Consider the following 19,048-nt stretch of genomic DNA (forward strand, 5'->3'; position numbering starts at 1 on the left):
TGACAAGAACTTCAAGTCTCTGAAGAAAGAAATTAAGGAAGATATCGGAAGATGGAACGATCTCCCATGCTTGTGGACGAATAGGATTAACACAATTAAAATGGCCATCTTACAAAAAGCAATCTACAGATTCAATGCAATCTCCATATGAATTCCAACACGATGCTTAACATATGAACAAAACAATTCTCAACTTCATATGGAAAACCAAAAAACCTAGAGTAGTAAAACAATCCTAAATGATAAAAGAACTTCTGGAGGTCTCACTATCTCTGATGTCAAGCTGTACTACAGAGCAACAGCAATAAAATCTGCATGGTATTGGTATAGAAACAGACAGGGTAATCAAGGGAATCAAATCAAGACCCAGAAATAAACTGGCATACCTACAAGCACTTGATTTTTGACAAAAAAGCCAAAACCATGCAATGGAAAAGGGAGGATAATTAAATTCCTCTTAGAAGAAGAATCAAAATAGATATCAGAGGTGAATGGAAGGAGAGAACTGGATGGGAGAGGGGATGGGGAGCAGAGTGAGGTGGGGGTGGGGGATCAGAAGTAGTGAGAAAAGGGGAGTAATGGCCAGGGGACAATCTCTAGGACATACCAGGGACCTAGAATGGGGAGGGCCCCAGGGTAGTTTATGGGAGAACTCTAGCTGAGACTCCTAGTAGTGGGGGGATATGGATACTGAAGTGGCCACTTCCTATAGCCAAACAAGACTTCTGATGGAGGGAAGGATAGCAACTCGCCCACAAAACAGTCAATTAAATGTGTGCCAAGCCCACAAGATGTGCCCGCACAAACATAGAGCAAAGACTCTGGAAATGGCCAACCAATGACGTCCTCAACTTGAGACCCATCTCATTCATAAGAACCAACCCCTCACACTATTCATGATACTTTGTTATGCTTGCAAACAGGAGCCTAACATAACCATCCTTTGAGAGGCTGAACCCAGCACCCAATGGAAAGAGATGCTGAGACCCACAGCCAAACATTAGATGGAGCTCGAAGACTTTTATGAAGGAGCAGAAGGATTGAAGGAGTCGAAGAGGACAAGGACTTCACAGCAAGAACAACAGAGTCAACTAACCTGGACCCTTGGGGACTCCCAGAGACTGAATCACTAACCAAAGAGTAAGCATGGGCTGGACCTAGGGTCTCTGCACATATGTAACAGGGGAGCAGCTTAGTCGCCAACAACAGGAACAGGGGCTCTCCCTGAATCTGTTGCCTGCCTGACTGTGGATAGCTTCCCTAAATAGACTGCTTTTGTCTGGCCTCAATGGAGATACTGTAACTAGTCCTGCAGCAACCTAGCTGGGGGTCAGAGGGGGTAGCAAGAAAGGATGAGAAGTGATACCTAGAAGAGTGATACCTCTCAAAGAAGAAGAGGAGGGTAAATGAGGAGAGGTTGATGTTACGGGGTACTGGGAGGAGAGGGGCCTGATATTGGGATATAAACTGAATGAACAAAAAAATTTCTAGCATCATGTGTCACAGAAATACTTAAAAGCAATCTCAAAATTCACATTGGAGTATGAAGACCCCAGAGAGTCAAAGCAATTCTTATCAAAAATAGTGAGTCTGGAGGAACCTTATTTCGATTTATCCTCTAGGACCAAAGTAACAGAACCTCATGGTTCCAAGACAATTTGAACAAACACAAATACAACAACATTGGAGAAAACAGACTGTTCAATTGGTATCTTTGTGTACAAGATGAAACTACATCTTTATCTTTCAACCTGAAAGTGTGTGTGTGTGTGTGTGTGTGTGTGTGTGTGTGTGTCTGTGTGTGTGTGTGTGTGTGTGGTATGTGTGTGTGTCTCACTTCAAGTAATATTACAGAACAATAGTCATAAAAATTGCATGGTATTGGTACAGAAACAGGCAGGTAGATCAGTAGAACAGAATTCAAGACCCAGAAATGAACCCACACACCTATGGTCACTTGATCTTTGACAAAGGAGCTAAAACCATCCGATGGAAGAAAGATAGCATTTTCAACAAATGGTGCTGGTTCAACTGTAGGTCAGCATGTAGAAGAATGCAGATCGATCCATTCTTATCACCATATACAAAGCTTAAGTCCAAGTGGATCAAGGATCGCCACATCAAACCAGATACACTCAAACTAATAGAAGAAAATGTGAGGAAGAGTCTCGAACACATGGGCACTGGGGAGAATTTCTTGAACAAAACACCAAAGGCTCATGCTCTAAGATCAAGAATCGACAAATGGGAATTCACAAAACTGCAAAGCTTCTGTAAGGCAAAAGATACTGTCATTAGGACAAAACGGCAACCAACAGATTGGGAAAAGATCTTTACCAATCCTACATATGATAGAGGGCTTATATCCAAAATATACAAAGAACTCAAGAAGTTAAACTCCAGAGAGCTAAATAACCCTATTTTTAAAAATGGGGTACAGAGCTAAACAAAACATTCTCAGCTGAGGATTATTGAATGCCCAAAAAGCACCTAAAGAAATGTTCAACATCTTTAGTCATCAGGGAAATGCAAATCAAAAACAACCCTGAGATTCCACCTCACACCAATCAGAATGGCTAAGATCAAAAACTCAGGTAACAGCAGATGCTGGCAAGGATGTGGAGGAAGAGGAACACTCCTCCATTGTTGGTGGGATTGCAAACTGGTACAACCATTCTGGAGATCAGTCTGGAGGATCCTCAGAAAATTGGACATTGAACTACCTGAGGATCCAGCTATACCTCTCTTGGGCATATACCCAAAAGATGCCCCAACATATAAAAAAGACACGTGCTCCACTATGTTCATAGCAGCCTTTTTTTTATAATAGCCAGAAGCTGGAAAGAACCCAGATGCCCTTCAACAGAGGAATGGATTCAAAAAATGTGATACATCTACACAATGGAGTATTACTCAGCTATCAAAAACAATGACTTCATGAAATTCATAGGCAAAGGGAATGAACTAGAAAATATCATCCTGAATGAGGTAACTCACAGAAAAACACACTTGGTATGCACTCATTGATAAGTGGATAGCCAAAAAGTTCAAATTACCCAAGATGCAATCCGCAGACCACAGGAAGCTCAAGAAGGAGGATGGCCAAAATGCAGATGCTCCCACTCCTTCTTAAAAGGGGGGAAACATATCCATAGGAAGAGATATGGAAGCAAAGTTTAGAGCAGCAACTCAAGGAATTGCCATTCAGAGTCTGCCCCACATATGGCCCATATATATACAGCCACCAAAACTAGATAAGATTGATGAAGCTAAAAAATGCATGCTGAAAGGGACTGGATAGATCTCTCCTGAGAGACACATACAGAGCATGTCTAATACAGAGGTCAATACTAGCAGCAAACCACTGAACTGAGAACAGGACCCCCTTGCGGGGAATTAGAGGAAGGATTGAAAGAGTTGAAGGAGTTTGCAACCCAATAAGAACAACAATGCCAACCAACTAGAGCTTCCAGGGACTAAACCACTACTGAAAGACTATACATGGACTGACCCAGGGCTCCAACTGCATATGTAGCAGAGAATAGCCTTGTTGGGCACCAGTGGAAGGGGAAGCCCTTGGTCCTGCCGAGGTTGGACCCCCAGTGCAGAGGAATATGGGATTTGGGGGGCAGTAAGAGGGATGTATGGGGGGAATACCCATATGGAAGAGGGGGAGGGTAGAGGATGGGGGCTTATGTACAGGAAAACCAGGAAGGGGAATAACATCTGAAATGTAAGTAAAGAACTATATCTAATAAAATATTTTTAACAAAGAAATTAAGCTACTATCAGACAAATATGTCTTTTCTAAATTTTAATTCCTTCATTTCATACACATAAAATCACTTCTATATACATATAAATCATATATATAAAAATACACATATATACCTGTGAAATTGCATTATATGTGTAATTAATTATATATGATAATAATTATGATATATATTTAATATATCGTGTCATATATATGATATTAACGTAGAGGCCAAACTGTCTAGAGGAATAAAGGAGAATGGGATGGGAAGTAAGGAAGGGGAAAATATGGTAAGTGTGAAAATATGCTCACTGCTTCAAATAAATGTACATTTAAAAATCTATTTATATGGGAAGAAACAGGAGAGAAGTCCAGAGGGTCAGGAAAATGAATAGAAATATATGGTAGTAGGAGTTGGGGAACAAGGGGAACCACTAGAAAGTCCCAGACCCCAGGGGAGCAAGAGGCTCCCAAGACCCAACGGGGATGATGTTAGCTGAAATACCCAACAGAGGGGAGAAGAGACCACTTTCAGTAGATAGGCACGGTCCCCAACTCAGGGATGATGGGGCCAACGACCCATCTCAAAAATTTTAACCCAGAATTATTCTTGTCTAAAGGAAACATGTGGACAAAACATGGAGCAGAGACTAAAGGAGAGGCCATTCAGAGGTTACCCCACGTTGGGATCTATCCCATCTACACACACTAGTCCTCAACACTATGCCAAGAAGTACTCCCAGAGTGCATCTGGTATGGCTTACCTCTTAGAGGCTCAGCCAGCATCTGACTAAAATGGATGTAGATAAAGGTTGGACTGAGTCTGGGGACCCCAATGAAACAGTTAGGGGATGAACTGAAGGAGCTGAAGGCGATTGCAATCCCATAGGAAGAACAACAATATCAACCAACCAGACCTCACCAGAGCTCCCAGGGACTAAACCACCAACCAAAGAGTACACATGGATGGGTCCATATGTCACAGACGACTGCTTTATCTAGCATCAATGGGAAGGGAAGCCCTTGGTCCTGTGGAAGCTTGATGTTCCAGCCTAGAGAGATGCTAGAGGGGTGAGGTGGGAGTGGGAGGGTTGGGGAGCAACCTTTTAGAGGCAAAGGGGAGGGGAAATGGGATAGGTGGTTGCAGAGGGGAGTCTGAGAAGGAAAATAACATTTGAAATGTAAATAAATAAAATAACAAAAAAAAACCCAAACAGTATTATATTCAATGAATACAATAAAAAATTTAAATAAGTTTTTTTTTTAATTTTAAGCCATTACTAGGCTGTTTTTAATAAGAAAGTTAGCCATTTTGATACTTGTAATAGAACAAACAGTGCTTACCACAATGCTTTGAATGTCCCAAAATTTCATCAGCTTTCATAGTCTCACATAATTCTAAGTACTGAACACACTGCTGAACGGCTGTAGTTATCTGAGAAAGAAATAATAACTGGTTAATTCCAGAAATACATAGTCTGTGTTTCCAAAACATTAAACGTCAATCAAAGCTATTAAAAGTCTAATGATATGTGCCCCCGAAGGTCTCATTTTTCATGTCTCCATTCTTCCCAGCAGCGATGTCCACCCCCTTCATCACAGACATACTTCTCCTTAAGTTTTATTTATTTATATTATTTATTTTATTTATGTGTATGTTTTTGGGCACCATATGCACTCAGGTGTCAAGAGGCCAGAACAGGGCACTATATCCCTTAAAATGGAGTTACAGGTGGTTGTGGGCTGCCATGTGGGTGCTAGAAGCGATCCTGCGTCCTCTATAAGAGCAACCAATGCCCTTAACCACTGGGCCCTCTCCCCTGACCTACAGACATACTTCCTATTCCTTTTAGTTCTATAAGTCAGTTCTATAATCTGCCTTATAATTTCAGAACAAACTAGATGCCCTCAGTAAGATAAAGGCTGATGGGAATTGACTTTGGTGACATTTTCGGTGACCAGTCTCAAATGGTGGGGATAGCTAGAGTACATTAAAGGAATAAGAACTGAAAACCTAGAGGCACATAGCATAAGGGACTCAATTACAGATCGTTCCAAGCGGTGTAAGGTGCTGGAACAAGGCCATGCTACTTGGGGCGCGGCTATGGTCACATGGAGGGTCTTTTTCCGGCATTGCCGTTTCGTTTGGTTAGTCTTTGTAAGAATGGTAAGAAGGCTTTCCATATACCTAAACAGTTTCCACAAATACAGATGTTCACACTGCGCATCTGCTTTCCATCTACTCATCTGAGACCCCAGATCAATAGTCTGACCCCAGTCAGATAATCTAGGCACGGAGGCTCTAAAGGACCTCTCCATAGACAATGTCACTCATCTTATCACGAGGTAATCCTGCAAGATGTAAACTGGCCTGCAGGGACCCAAATGGAAACAGACAGCTAGGACCTACCCTTTCGTGGTCCTTAGGCCTCTGAACACGTCTTCTCTTTTACTCCATCCTCTCTCTTTTTGTTGTAAAGCCTGACAGCCTGAAGTACAACTGCAAGGTCCTGGGCATCGTCCCAGAAAATCAAGTCCCCAGGTCGTCCTGAGAGTCTTTCTCCACTTATGCCTTGCCTAACTCACACTTCTGAGGTCCAGACCTATGCCTGGTGAAGTGTGTATATCACAGTCTATGCACCCAAACCGACCGCATCTAAGCACCATCAACTTCCCCAGGAAATGTTCTCCTCCTACTGTGTCACTTTCCTCAGCTAAGGGGTCAATCATTCCATTATCCAAGGCTCTGCTGGTTGCCCATTCAAAAGCCACGGTCTCTAAATCCTGCCTCCTAAATATGGCATTCCCGAACCATCTTTTTACCCAATTTGCTGGCACTGTCTTAACTTACACTTCCATCATTTTTTTTTTTTTGTTTACTTTCCAGCCTCTTAACTGTTCCTTTGGTGCGTTAACGCTACACTGTAGTCCAACTCTCAACACATTTTCCAACAAAATGAGACTGTCACCCAAAGTGATCTAAAATAGCAGTTGCTTGAAATCAGGAAATTCACAGTTAATTGGATAGAGCTAGAAAAATCATCCTGAGTAGGGTAGCCCAGACCCCAAAATACAAAAGTTACTTAATGTGGATGTTAGCTTTTAAGTCTTCGATAAGCAGGGTACAATTTGTACAACCACAGAGTACGTACAGAGTAAGGCACTATGGAGAAGGGAAGATTGTGTTCCACAGGAAAGGAAAATAGAATGAATAGTTATTGATGAATGGAGGGCAAGGGACCCTGGAAAAAGAGGATAAAATGAAAAGCGGGAGATAGAAGTGGGTAAGGAAGAGGAGGCAGGGAGGGAAACTAAAACTGAGGGCCATTTGAGTGTTCATATGAAAACCCACTACAGTAGAAGCTTGTACACACACAAGAGAAATATAATTAGAATCACCACCGAACAGGAGAGAGGAAACCCCAACTAAACATACCTCACGACCAAATGAAATTTCCAGTGCCAGGAATGGGATACATCTAATTGAATTATTGGGCAAAGGGTCCCCTGGAACCCCCAAAACCACACACTACTGCCAAAACTATTGTCTGTTCTCCACACACTGATGGCAAGGCCCTGTTGCTGAAGACAGCACCCACATAATTCACTGAGCATGAAGAATTCAAGCTGGTGCCTACCTACAGCCTTCAACCCAACTGAGTAGTGTTCAAGGTACTGGAAGGTACTGTGCACACATATGAGAGAAGGAGGGTAAACACCAAGCCAGCTACAAACCCTTTGATCCACAATGCTGACCTGCATGCAAGATATGCTGGGGCAACAGTGGCACAAAAGTTGGAGGAGTAACCATGCTGTCTGGTTTCCTGTCAACTTGACACAAGCTAGAGGCATCGTGGAGGAGGTAGCCTCAACTGAGAAAATGCCTTCATGAGAATGGGCTGTTGTCAACCCTGTAGGTCATTTTCTTTTTTTTTTTTTTTTTTTTTTTGGTTCTTTTTTTCGGAGCTGGGAACCGAACCCAGGGCCTTGCGCTTCCTAGGCAAGCACTCTACCACTGAGCTAAATCCCCAGCCCGTAGGTCATTTTCTTAATTAGTAAGTTTCTTAATTAGCCCCTTTTGGGTAATGTCACCACTGAGCTAGTAGTCTTCTGTAAGAAAGCAAGCCATGAGAAGCAAGCCAGTAAGCAGTATTGCTCCGTGGCTTCTGCATCAGCTCCTAAATCCAGGTTGCTGCCCTATCTGAGGTCCTGTCCTGACTTCCTTTATTATGAACAAGGCTGTGGAAGACTAAGCCAAACAGCCCCTTTCCTGACTGCACTAGCTAGTTTTACGTCAACTTGACATCAGAAAGGGAACCACAATTGAGAAAATGCCTCCATTAGATCTGAATGTAAGGCATTTTCTTAGTGATCAATGGTGAACTGAACAGCACAGCCCATTGTGGTTAGTGCCATCTCTGGGCTGGTGTTCCTGGGTTTTATAAGAACACACTGAGTAATCCATGAGGAGCAGTCCAGTGAGCACACTGTTCCATGGCTTCTGCATCAGCTTTAGACTCTGGGTTCCTACCCTGTAGAGTTCTTGCTCTCACTGCTTTTGATGATTAATTATTATATAGATCTGTGAGTGAAATAAGCCCTTTCCTGCCCAAGTTGCTTATGATCGTGATATTTAATCCAAGCAATAGTAACCCTAACTAGGACAGAAATCAATATTTGACTGGATTTAAGGCCCAGTCTATAAGATGGAACCCATACCTAACACAGCTTGAGTGGCCAAACTCCTGAGACCAGATAAACCAGAGACCAGGGAGTGAGAGCCCTTGGAACACTTAATCCTAAAGGGGAGGTCTCCATCAAACTCCTCCCCTCAGGGCTCTGGGGACTCTGCAGAAGAAGAGACGTGAAGATTGTAAAAGTCAGCGGAGAGGGAAGACACCAAGGGACCAAGACCTTGTAGACACAACATGACTGATGCGCATAAAACCTCACGGAGACTATGGCAGAGCACGGGGCCTACAATAAGCCAGAGTCCCAACGCTGAGAGGGAATGTGGACACACGCCTCTATCCCTAACCCAGAAGCTATCCCCAATTGATAACCATTCACAAAGGAAAAAAGAGTTTTATCATTGGGTACATAAATAACACTTAAGGGCAGGCCCCATGCCCAGAAATAGTTGACCAACACAAAACAAACAAAGTTTTGGTTGCTAATCTTTCAAAGCTGACTCCTCCCCAAAACAAACACAATGGTATTTTTGGAGGGTTTTTTTTTTTAATTTTGGTTTGGTTTTTTTTGTTCTGTTTTGTTTTCTTACAGCTGCTTTTATAACATTTCTGTGTGTGAAAGTGCATGAGTCTCTGCGTCTATGTGTTTCTTTTGCTTTTTAGTGGAACCTGTCTTTCTGGTCATTTTGTTTTGTCCTGCCTCCTAACACCGTCTAGAGTCGAGGTTCTGCCTCAATACCTACACTGTAATCACTACCTTCTTCAACTCTTTCTAATTTATGTTTTCATACTTGTCAAGTATTATGGTTTACTGATTTCTTTTCAATTTCTTTCCGTATCCTTATACATTGTTGCATAATGGCAATAAACACAGGTTTGGGGGCTTGTTTTTTTTGAGGGGGGATAAGACATTTATAATATCCATCTCTATTTGGTATCATTTAGAGCAACTTTTGCAAACACAGAAACATTTCTGACAGAGTCTTTTTCATGAACTGTCACTAGAGTATATTGGTATATTTTATAGAAGTGACTCCCTTAGTAACAACTGACCCAAGTCAAATCACATGTCGGTACTAAAAAATACGGCCAATTTGCTAACTGCTTCCCTTCTTGCACCTTGAGACTCAGCTTTTATCTCTGTACATCTCATAGAATGGTGGTTTCCGGTCACAGCAAATGGGATTGCTTCATTGCCCACTATTAATCACTGCCACTCAGCTTTGCATATTGAAGGCACCGCATCACATGTCTCTGTGTAATACGATTTCTCATCATAAAAACAGATGTGGAGCTTACCAGACACTTATATTTCTTTTCAAGAAGTCTTAGTACTGCAGTTCTGCTGTAATATGCATGCTAAAAGTAAAGAGAAACGCATTTAATGTGAAAGGTGTGTCATTTAAAATCGACTTCCACCATTGTTTACAATATCATAAACCACACCATAACTAGGGTGTAAACTATCATAATCAACGCCAAGCAGGTTTTCCTAAGTGCAATGAATGACAAGCATAGTCATCACAGGAATGCTAATTACATAAAAATGGTGTAGGTCATTTAGGGACAAGTTAGAGCTAAGGAAACCAATTCATACCAGCACAAGATTCAAGGGAAAGATAGGGACACAAGAGGGAGACCAGACCACCAATTGTATACTGACCACCTGCACAGAATTGTACAAAGGTGAGACACTCTAACAAGACAGCATCTTTGTCACCTTATGTGAGTATCATTTTTAAATAAATGGCTATGCCCAAAATGGCTTTATTTCCTTAGGACCGAAAGTAAAAGGAATTGGAATACATACATACATACATACATACATACATACATACATACATAATACAAAGCAAGGGAAAACCATAGCTATTTCAGCTAAATTATACCAGGCAGCTTTAATGTTTAAATTAGTTCTTTCACTTAATCTAAAAACAATAAAATAATTAAAACATGATTTTAGATCCATTAGAATTCTGGTAATAGAATTTTTAATTCACTAGACAGTGGTGATTTCATTCAAAGTTCATCAAAACCCTGTAATTTTTTTAAACCCTTTGGCGTAAATGTTTCAAAACAAATCATTAATTCCTTTCTCAGTATTAATAAAGGAAACATAAACATACTGGTGTTTAAGTGAACTACTTCCACTGATAATCCCCAGTGCTTTGGCAATGAAGATGAGAGAACCAAGTGCAAGTCCAGTTTCCACTACACAGTGAATACAAGATCAACCTGGTTTACACACAGGTCTCAAAAAGAAATCTTATTTAATCCTGATCAGCAGGATCAGCAGATTAGAACCCTCAAACCAAATCCACTCACTATATATCTTGTTGAAACTCCCTCCAACTCTTATCATTTATTGAAATGCCACAAAACTGCCCAGTCCCCAAAGCTACAAATACTTACTGCCTGGTCTGTAACGCAGTATGTCTGTGAACCCTAACCATGGACTCAAAGGATACAGAAGAAGAAGCAAAATTTCTGTTGCCTTGATAATGTTCTGTGGTGTTTACTTTTGTAATCTACCTCATTCACTTATGCACTGAAAACCAAAGGTTGGGCTGGAGAGATGGCTCAGAGGTTAAGAGCACCGACTGCTCTTCCAGAGGTCCTGAGTTCAAATCCCAGCAACCACATGGTGGCTCACAACCATCTGTAATGGGACCTGATGCCTTCTTCTGGTGTGTCTGAAGACAGCGACAGTGTACTCACTGTAGTTAAGTTAAAAAGCTTTACATTTATTAGAATATAATTTCATTTTTGTTAATATAATTTTGTTAATATTAATATATATCATGCAAATATAAATCTATATAAACCCAGGACTTAAGGGTTATCCCTGTGTTGTGTAGGATTTTCCTTAATGTGCTGCTACATTTTTTGCATATTGTCTTTAATAAAGCTAGTTTCATTCTTGAGAAAATTAAAATTATCAGATCTGGGGTACAAAGGATTCAGGCTAATTAATTCAATTGATTTAATTAACATAATAAATTTAAAAATTCATCAGACACTACTACATGGGTAATATAAGGGGTTAGCACTAGAGATAAGAGTTATGTTCTAATTACTGGGGCATATATCCTATCCACATCGAAAGGCAAGGGCAGCTAGGCAATCATCAAACTGCCCTGCTGAGTGCTACATGAGGGGGTCAGTGCTCATGGCAGGTCCCCATCCCTGTCTCTGCTCTATTGAGACAAAAACCTAGAGCGGGGTGGATGGGTGAAAGAGACAAAGACATCAGCACAGAAGTCTGTATTGCTGCGGCTACTGCTACAAGAGGAGTCCATTCCTCCGCATCATTTGACAGTGGTGACAGTCTAAGGACTGCTTTAACAAGACTTTCAGTCTGGGGCTGTCATAAGCTTCAGTGGAAACTCCCAGCCCAGGTTCAGGAAGCAGCAAACAGCAACTGATTCTAGGGATTGTCCCCTACACCCAAGAAAAGTGAGCCTGAAACCTCATGGCCTGCAACATCTATTTAAATCTTTGAGGCTTTTAGATTCATGATGATTAGCATCTTTAACAAATCATTCCTCTTAAGAAGATTCAAATAGAGCACCATTCAAAAGACTATCCCGACTCTGACGAGGCAAAACGTCCTGGGCAAATAGTTTCCCCATGCTTCAATCTGATATTTCCAAATGGGACACTGATGTCTCTCTACCACCACATCTGTCTGTGTACAGGTTAAAGGCATCAACACATGAAGAAAAGCAATGAGAACTCAGCAGAGACCACGCGCAGAAAGAAGGGCGAGTCCCTGAAATAACAGAAAGAAAACATTTTTCCTTACCATCCATTTTTTGAACCACACAGCCTTAGTATCAACTAACGCAAAAAAATAGATGGGATCCAAAATCTTCTGTGACGCAAGGTGGCTTTGCTCATGTTTGACTGACAACAGGGACAGAGTGCTCTCCACAATCTCTTCCATATACCTTGAGTTTGGGAAAGAAGTGATTTTAAAAACTAAAAAATGACAACAGTTAGTATAAGTGAGATCAGTGATATTCTTATCCTTATGTAATCACAAAGTGAAATGTAATCTCGAGAATCATTTTTCAGTAAATGGAAGAGGTTAAAACCTTCACTCAGCTCTAAAAACCGTAAGTTTCTGTGATAGAAACATTAAGGTCTTTCTACTTCAATACTTTAGTCTCCTAAAGTTAACTTTCAGTTTTAGAGTCACAGAGGCTCTTACAACCTCATCAAAACATTTTAAACTGAATGGAACAGTAAAATAACATTTAAGAAACTTGTCCAATGTAGCAAACATCTGGCGAATCTAAGACCTCAACATCCCATTTCAAAAATGTTTTAAGAGACATGCAAACAATACTTGGGGAGAAGCCTTTATACAAGTACACAAACAGGCTGACAAAGACTGTACTAATGCCTTCTATCCTAGTGTGCTTCTGTGTTGCTATAATAAACACCATGTACAATAGCAACTTGGAGAGGAACGGGCCTATTTTAATTTACAAGCTATACTCCATCATTAAGGGAAGTCAGGCCAGCAGTACGAGGCAGGAATCTGGGGCAGGAGTTAGCGTAAGCAGTGCCTCTGAGGTTCGCTTCCTCTGAGGCTCGCTTCCTCTGAGGCTCGCTTCCTCTGAGGCTCGCTTCCTCTGGCTCACCAAGCTCCTTTTCTAATACAGCCCAGGCCATGCACCTACAGAAGTTATTGGCCCTGGGACGCCCCCTATGTCAATTTACAGTTACGTAAACACACCCGCAGGCCAAGGTGATGAGGACAATTCCTCAGATGAGGGTCGTCCTATTTCCTAGGTGATCCTATTTTATGTCAGGCTGACAAAAACTAAGCAGCATACTGGACCACGTTGCTGAAGACTGTTCCCTTCTCTCCTTGAAATACCTGAGGGACACGGCACATGCCCTACACTGTATGAGTTAGGGGACTCACTTCTCTGGGTGACGAATCCAAAAAGACGGAACCTCTTTCTGATACTCGTTCAGAAGGCGGACCTATAAGCAGCATACGAGAGCTCTCAAAACAGAGTAATTCCAAAATACAGCCCTACTTTAAATAGAATCCATCGTCTGCAGATACCTTTTTCAGTAAGCGGGTCACATTGGGGCTAGTTATATCTACTCCACTTGAAAGAGTAGGAAGGTGATTTTCTCTAGAAAGAAAATATAACTCCAGATATTTAGCTGAAAAGAAAAGTGAAAATACACAGTCGTTATATCACATAAGTCACTTCTTATGCATGTTAAGTGCACGTTGGAGAAGAACAACTGACGTGATTGAATGACATACCTAAGCTTGTATAAATTTCCTTGGTCATGTGTAGCGGTGAGAGTGTAAAAGTCTGCGCGTAGAACTTTAAAATCCGGTCCTACAGAAAAAGACAGCACATCCTCATTTACGCTTCTTACAGCAGTGCAGCCAAAACACTTCACATTTAAACAGAAAATAAAAACAAAATACACTACCCAGAAGCCAGGTGAAACGTGTGTCTATTTTAAAGGGAATGTTTTCATTTAGCCAAAAGTAAAATTAACCAACAGCGAAATGCACTGCTGTGAAATCTGGTCACAGCGGTAAGTGGGAGCAGACAGCAGGAGGAAGGAGGGGTGCCTGGGTGCTGTGAAATGAAGCTGAAGGGTGGCATGGAGGTGCGAGTCGTTAATGGTGACATCTGACAGTGGCACAGAAGGCAGCCCTCTGTTGTGAGACCTCACCTTTCCAAGTCCAGGACTGTTTCTTTATATCTAACTATAGGAATATCTAGAAGTCTTTCTAGTAATTAAACCTATTCACTAGAGAAAAAAATACTACATAAAATTTTGAAATTTTATCACAAAATAAACCAAACAGGAACTAAATGTAGTTTCAAACATGCCTGACACTAGTAGGCATTAAAATGGTACCTATCCCTCCGCTTCCTTTATAACCACTTAAATATCATGAGAAACGTATTTCGACTAGTGGAATACAAGTTCCCGTTAAGTAAAAACAATCTTGCCTCATATTGTTTTAATCTCCAGGAATAAAATTAAATGACCTAGGTTTTATCTCCTAGGCTAATATTTTCGTAGGGAATTGGACCCTAGATGGCTAAAGATATCTTCCAACAACACTAGGCATGGCACTGAACGAAGGCTACCACATGTTTGAAGCCCATACTTAGAACTGCAGTAATGCATAAGCATCTGTAATTTTTCAACTCATAAGAGTTTTCCAGAACAGCAATGGTGCAGCTAGCAAATCAGACACATCGCAAACTTAAAATAAAGGATGCAAATTTGTCTTCTCCTCCAAAATGATTTGATCCTATCTCCAATTTGCTTTCTAACAAATTTATTTATTGTTTGTAATTTATTAATGTAAGTAAGGAACTGAACCTTGCTACACAGCTATACAGTTATACGATAGCTAAATAAAGCAATTTGTAATGACCAAATAGAAACTTTTAATGTGTTTACAAGAACAGACTTTCTAAAATACAGAAAATAGACTCAGGCATGGGCTTGGTTCTCTTCTATCAAATACAGGAAAAAATTCCAGCAAACCGACGATGATATTTCTTCTTAGCTTTGAAATGCTAAAGGTGACCCTAAAAATACTTCTTTTTCCCCTGAAGTCCTCATATCAAAGTTTATACAGAAGTGTAGAATATCCTCTGCTGCTCCTAACTCTGAACTGTGTCCAAGTGTTAGGCAAGCATCCTTTTCTTTTGATATAAGTAACAACAGTGGTACCCAAATCTTTTCTGCTCCCCAGTCTAACGATACCTCCACCAATGGAGGAATGGGATTGAAAACAGACAAATGGTATCTGGATACCTTGTCTTCCCGGAACTATCTGTTTACTGGCTATTGTGGTTTAAAACTCTCAAGTCCCAGAGCTATGCTACGAATGAAAATGACCAATTCCCCCTTGCCGGCAGAAGACCGGCGGCCATTTCCTTACAGTGAACATAGGATCTGGATCAGACAGAGACGTGGTCAGTTTCTCACAGAGAGTGGTCCAGTTTTCACAGCTCAGGACGTCGGATGGGGGAGCTGAGCATAGAGCTTGTAAAGCTTCATATCTCACCTATAGATTTTAAAATAGCAACGATATCAATGCGAGAAGGACTTCATTTCTCCAACACATTACTTAACAAACTACCAAAAGGGAAAACTACCGATAGGGAAAATAATTTTTAATGAGGCCGTTTTAAGAATCAGATACCCATTTATAAAATGACTCGTGGGAATATTTTTCATAAACTAAGTACTAAATAGAGAAAACAAAAAACAGGTTATAGGGACGTCTGAAAGAGTAAGCATACAAGAGACTGCGCTACAGCTAGAGAAACGGGTGGTGAGTGCATTGGAATCATTGAGCTGCATTTTCTCGTGGCCTCATCCTAGCTGTTCCCCACTCTCATAAGCTCCCACTGGAGCGGCTACAGATTGCCAGCTTGAATTCTAGCAGTGCACACACAGCCCCTGGAAAAGCTTTCCCATGACAACCGCCCTGAACAGCTCTCACGAAACAGTCTGAGCAAACATTTTCATTTTTCTACTGGACCGTATTTTCTGACCTTCTAGCCACTGAAGTAGAAAAACTAATTCAGCAGTGAAATGCAAAATTGAATTTCTGTATTCCCCCCAGAAAGGCTATTTCCTAATCAGACAACTCAGAATCCAATCAGAATTCACCCAAGACACTATGACCCAAGGGACATGAATGGAGATGTCTCCACTTCAGTAGAGCACAGCTTTCTCTGCACTCTCACCACTGCTAAAAGCCAATATTGCAAGGCCAGGCTTCTACTCAAAGTCTGGCATTTGAAACAAGTGAAGCCCAGTGAATGACAGACAAGAGCAGACTCCTCCATCACAGACTCAACTGTTTCTGATGAGGGGGAAGGCGGGATGCTTGAAAATATCTATAAAGAAAACTGAAGGAAAACTCCTAATCACACCTGTTGGCACAGGGATTTAGGGGGATTGCAAAGTGGGGTTTGAAAAATCAGGAGCTTCCATTACTAAGTAATTTCTCATTTAAAGTTAACTACTAGACCAAAATCCCATTAAAATTTACTACTTGAAAGCAGATAGGTTTCTGAAAAAGAATATATTTACAAGCAATCAATTTAATTTATTGAATATATAAATTCAAGAAATAAGAAAATAAGACAGAATTCAACATGCCAAAAGTAAAATAAAGTTTTCTCTGATAAATTAGGTTCCAATTGGATAAATTATAACTATTCATTTAAACTGAAACATTTCTGAAAAGAAACTCATTTGAAATATTGAGACTAAATGACCCAAAAATATAACAAAAGATATACCCACCTGTCTGGACATCTAAAAGGTCTAAAAACCTTCAGCCAAGATCCCTCTCCACATGACCTGTCTCAAGTGCCCCAACCAGGAATAGACCAGCAAATGCTACTCTAAGCCTCAGTACAGGAAAAAGCTGCAGTGAACAAAGGTTGCTGCAGAGACTGGTGGCTGGACAAGATACTGAGAAGAGTGACAGCTGAGGGATCATCCTGACAAGAAACATTTGTATCATCTGTGGAAACATCACAGCAGAGAGGCAAGAGGGCAGGAAGATAAAATAGGCTGTGAAAAAAGCCAGATCTCCTAATCAAGACATGGCCATGGCTCTACAAGGCAAGAGCCCGGCCCACAGTCAGCTCTGGATGGGAGAGGAGCTCATGGGACCTGTTTCACTTAGTTAAATATTGCTAAATAACAGATTCTGGTACAGAGATGGGCATAGTGCCCAATTTCGTACCCACTGCTGAGCTCACAGGCTGCAGAAGACAGGTCCACATCCCGGGCCACACAGACAGCATGAGTTAAATTCAAAGTGGAACAAAAGTCATGACTGTGGGAAAAGAGTAAATGTAGCGAGAAGCTGGCAAAGCTGGGAGGAACCTCATCAAGGGTGGGGTAATTAATCAAAACATATTAAATACATACATGAAATTACCAAAAAAAATACTAGTAAGTTTTAAAAAATTGAGGAAATTCAATTCTGTAATTGAAACTTAGAGACCTTCATTGAGGATGAATCTCAATACTGTTCTTGTACAAATTGCTTTACTAATCTATAACAGTGTCTCTATTTACACACACACACACACACACACACAATATGTTCTTCAAATTGACACAAGTAAATAGGGAGAGTCTGAGAAGAGGGAGTGAGATTAATCAGTAGATGCTCCATACACGTGGGTAACTGTCTAAAAAGAAACTCAACTAATTTTTTAAAAATATGTTTATACTTCCTATAAGCGAAATGTGACCAATGTAATTTAACTACAGCAAAAAAAAAAAGATTAGGATCACTAGGGAAATTTTTAAAATATAATTGAGATCAATAATTTCAAAAGAAAGATCTTGGGGTTGGGGATTTAGCTCAGTGGTAGAGCGCTTGCCTAGTAAGCACAAGGCCCTGGGTTCGGTTCTCAGCTCAGAAAAAAAGAAAGAAAGATCTCCTTACTAAATATACAGGTTACCATATTTCTTGGCTGTCTAAGCATTAATTATTCCTCACTTCTCTATTTCCATGTGCAATTGTTCTCCAGCTCCTGAAAAACACATACCTCGACAATAATTTATTTGTACCGTGGTAGTTTGTATGAGAATAGTCCCCGTAGGCTCCTATGCTTGAATTCTTATTCCCCAGTTGGTGGAAATGTTTGGGAAGTATTAGGAAATGTGACCTTGTTGAAGAAATGTGTCAAAAAGTTCCTGTGATTTTTCACTGTGCTCCCTAGCTCATGCTCGTGCTCGCGTGCTCTCTCTCTCTTTCTCTCTCTCTCCCTCCCTCCCTCCCTCCCCCATTTTGGGATTATGGGTTGGGATGTGGTAACTTGGCTCTGTCATCATGGATGAAACCTTAAGCTGAATTATACGCTTCCTTTCGTAGGCTGCATCGGTGCTGCTGTTTGACCACAGAAACAGGAAGGTAACCCTAACACTTGGCTTCTATTATCACGTTTAGGGTCTTACAAACACAGATTTTAATTTTAGTTACACTCTTATGGGTTTTTCTTCCTGGGCAAATTTCTTTTTTTACCTATTCTTACACATTTCTATTCTTTTAAGAGCTCAGTTCGCCTTTTATCCACTTGCTTTGATAAAAATTGTTCCTACTCAACGTAAAAGCCAAACACACTCACTGGATTCATGATTTTATTTATCTACTCAGTCAGTCATTCACTGTGTGAATGAGGGTGCAGATGTGTGTAAGAGCATACGTGAAGGACCTGCAGGAATCAGTCTCTCCGTCACCATATGGGTCCCAGGGATAGAACGCAGATCATCAAGCTGGCCGACAGACACTTCATTTGCTGATCCATCTTGCTAGGCAAACTCTTTATTCCAATGACGGGTTAAACTTTCATGCATAAAAGTTGGTCAGACATTTGTCAAATACAAACTATCAGTAGCAAAGAAAGAGTTGGTGTGATCTATTATACAACACAATGTGTGTGTAAATGTGCTACAATCCTAAAAACTAGTCAAGAAAGAATGTAAGGATCCCGGCCCGCAGCAACTCTCTGCTCCCAGACCCGGTGAGAGAGAGACCCAACCGCCTGGTCAGGTG

At 40.9% G+C, this 19,048-nt stretch overlaps 1 protein-coding gene across 9 annotated transcripts in view; it reads right to left on the minus strand.

The window, feature by feature from the left end:
* Tbc1d32 (TBC1 domain family, member 32) overlaps positions 1–19,048 on the minus strand; it is a 230,881-nt gene that overhangs the window by 176,478 nt on the left and 35,355 nt on the right. For 7 of the 9 annotated variants that reach the window (XM_039099304.2, XM_039099307.2, XM_063279628.1 and 4 more), the window contains exons 5-11: positions 15,398–15,523; positions 13,742–13,820; positions 13,532–13,635; positions 13,385–13,446; positions 12,254–12,398; positions 9,748–9,807; positions 5,102–5,192 (exon numbers count right to left, since the gene is read on the minus strand). In XM_039099304.2, the coding sequence (XP_038955232.1) occupies positions 5,102–5,192; positions 9,748–9,807; positions 12,254–12,398; positions 13,385–13,446; positions 13,532–13,635; positions 13,742–13,820; positions 15,398–15,523 (667 nt within the window). Of the gene's footprint in view, positions 1–5,101; positions 5,193–9,747; positions 9,808–12,253; positions 12,430–13,384; positions 13,447–13,531; positions 13,636–13,741; positions 13,821–15,397; positions 15,524–17,224; positions 18,248–19,048 lie in introns of those variants that run through there. The other 2 variants (XM_039099306.2, XM_063279629.1) reach the window with 2 other exon arrangements.

Source organism: Rattus norvegicus, chromosome 20 (genome assembly GCF_036323735.1).
Source record: "Rattus norvegicus strain BN/NHsdMcwi chromosome 20, GRCr8, whole genome shotgun sequence".
In the NCBI taxonomy this organism is placed as follows: Eukaryota; Metazoa; Chordata; class Mammalia; order Rodentia; family Muridae; genus Rattus; species Rattus norvegicus.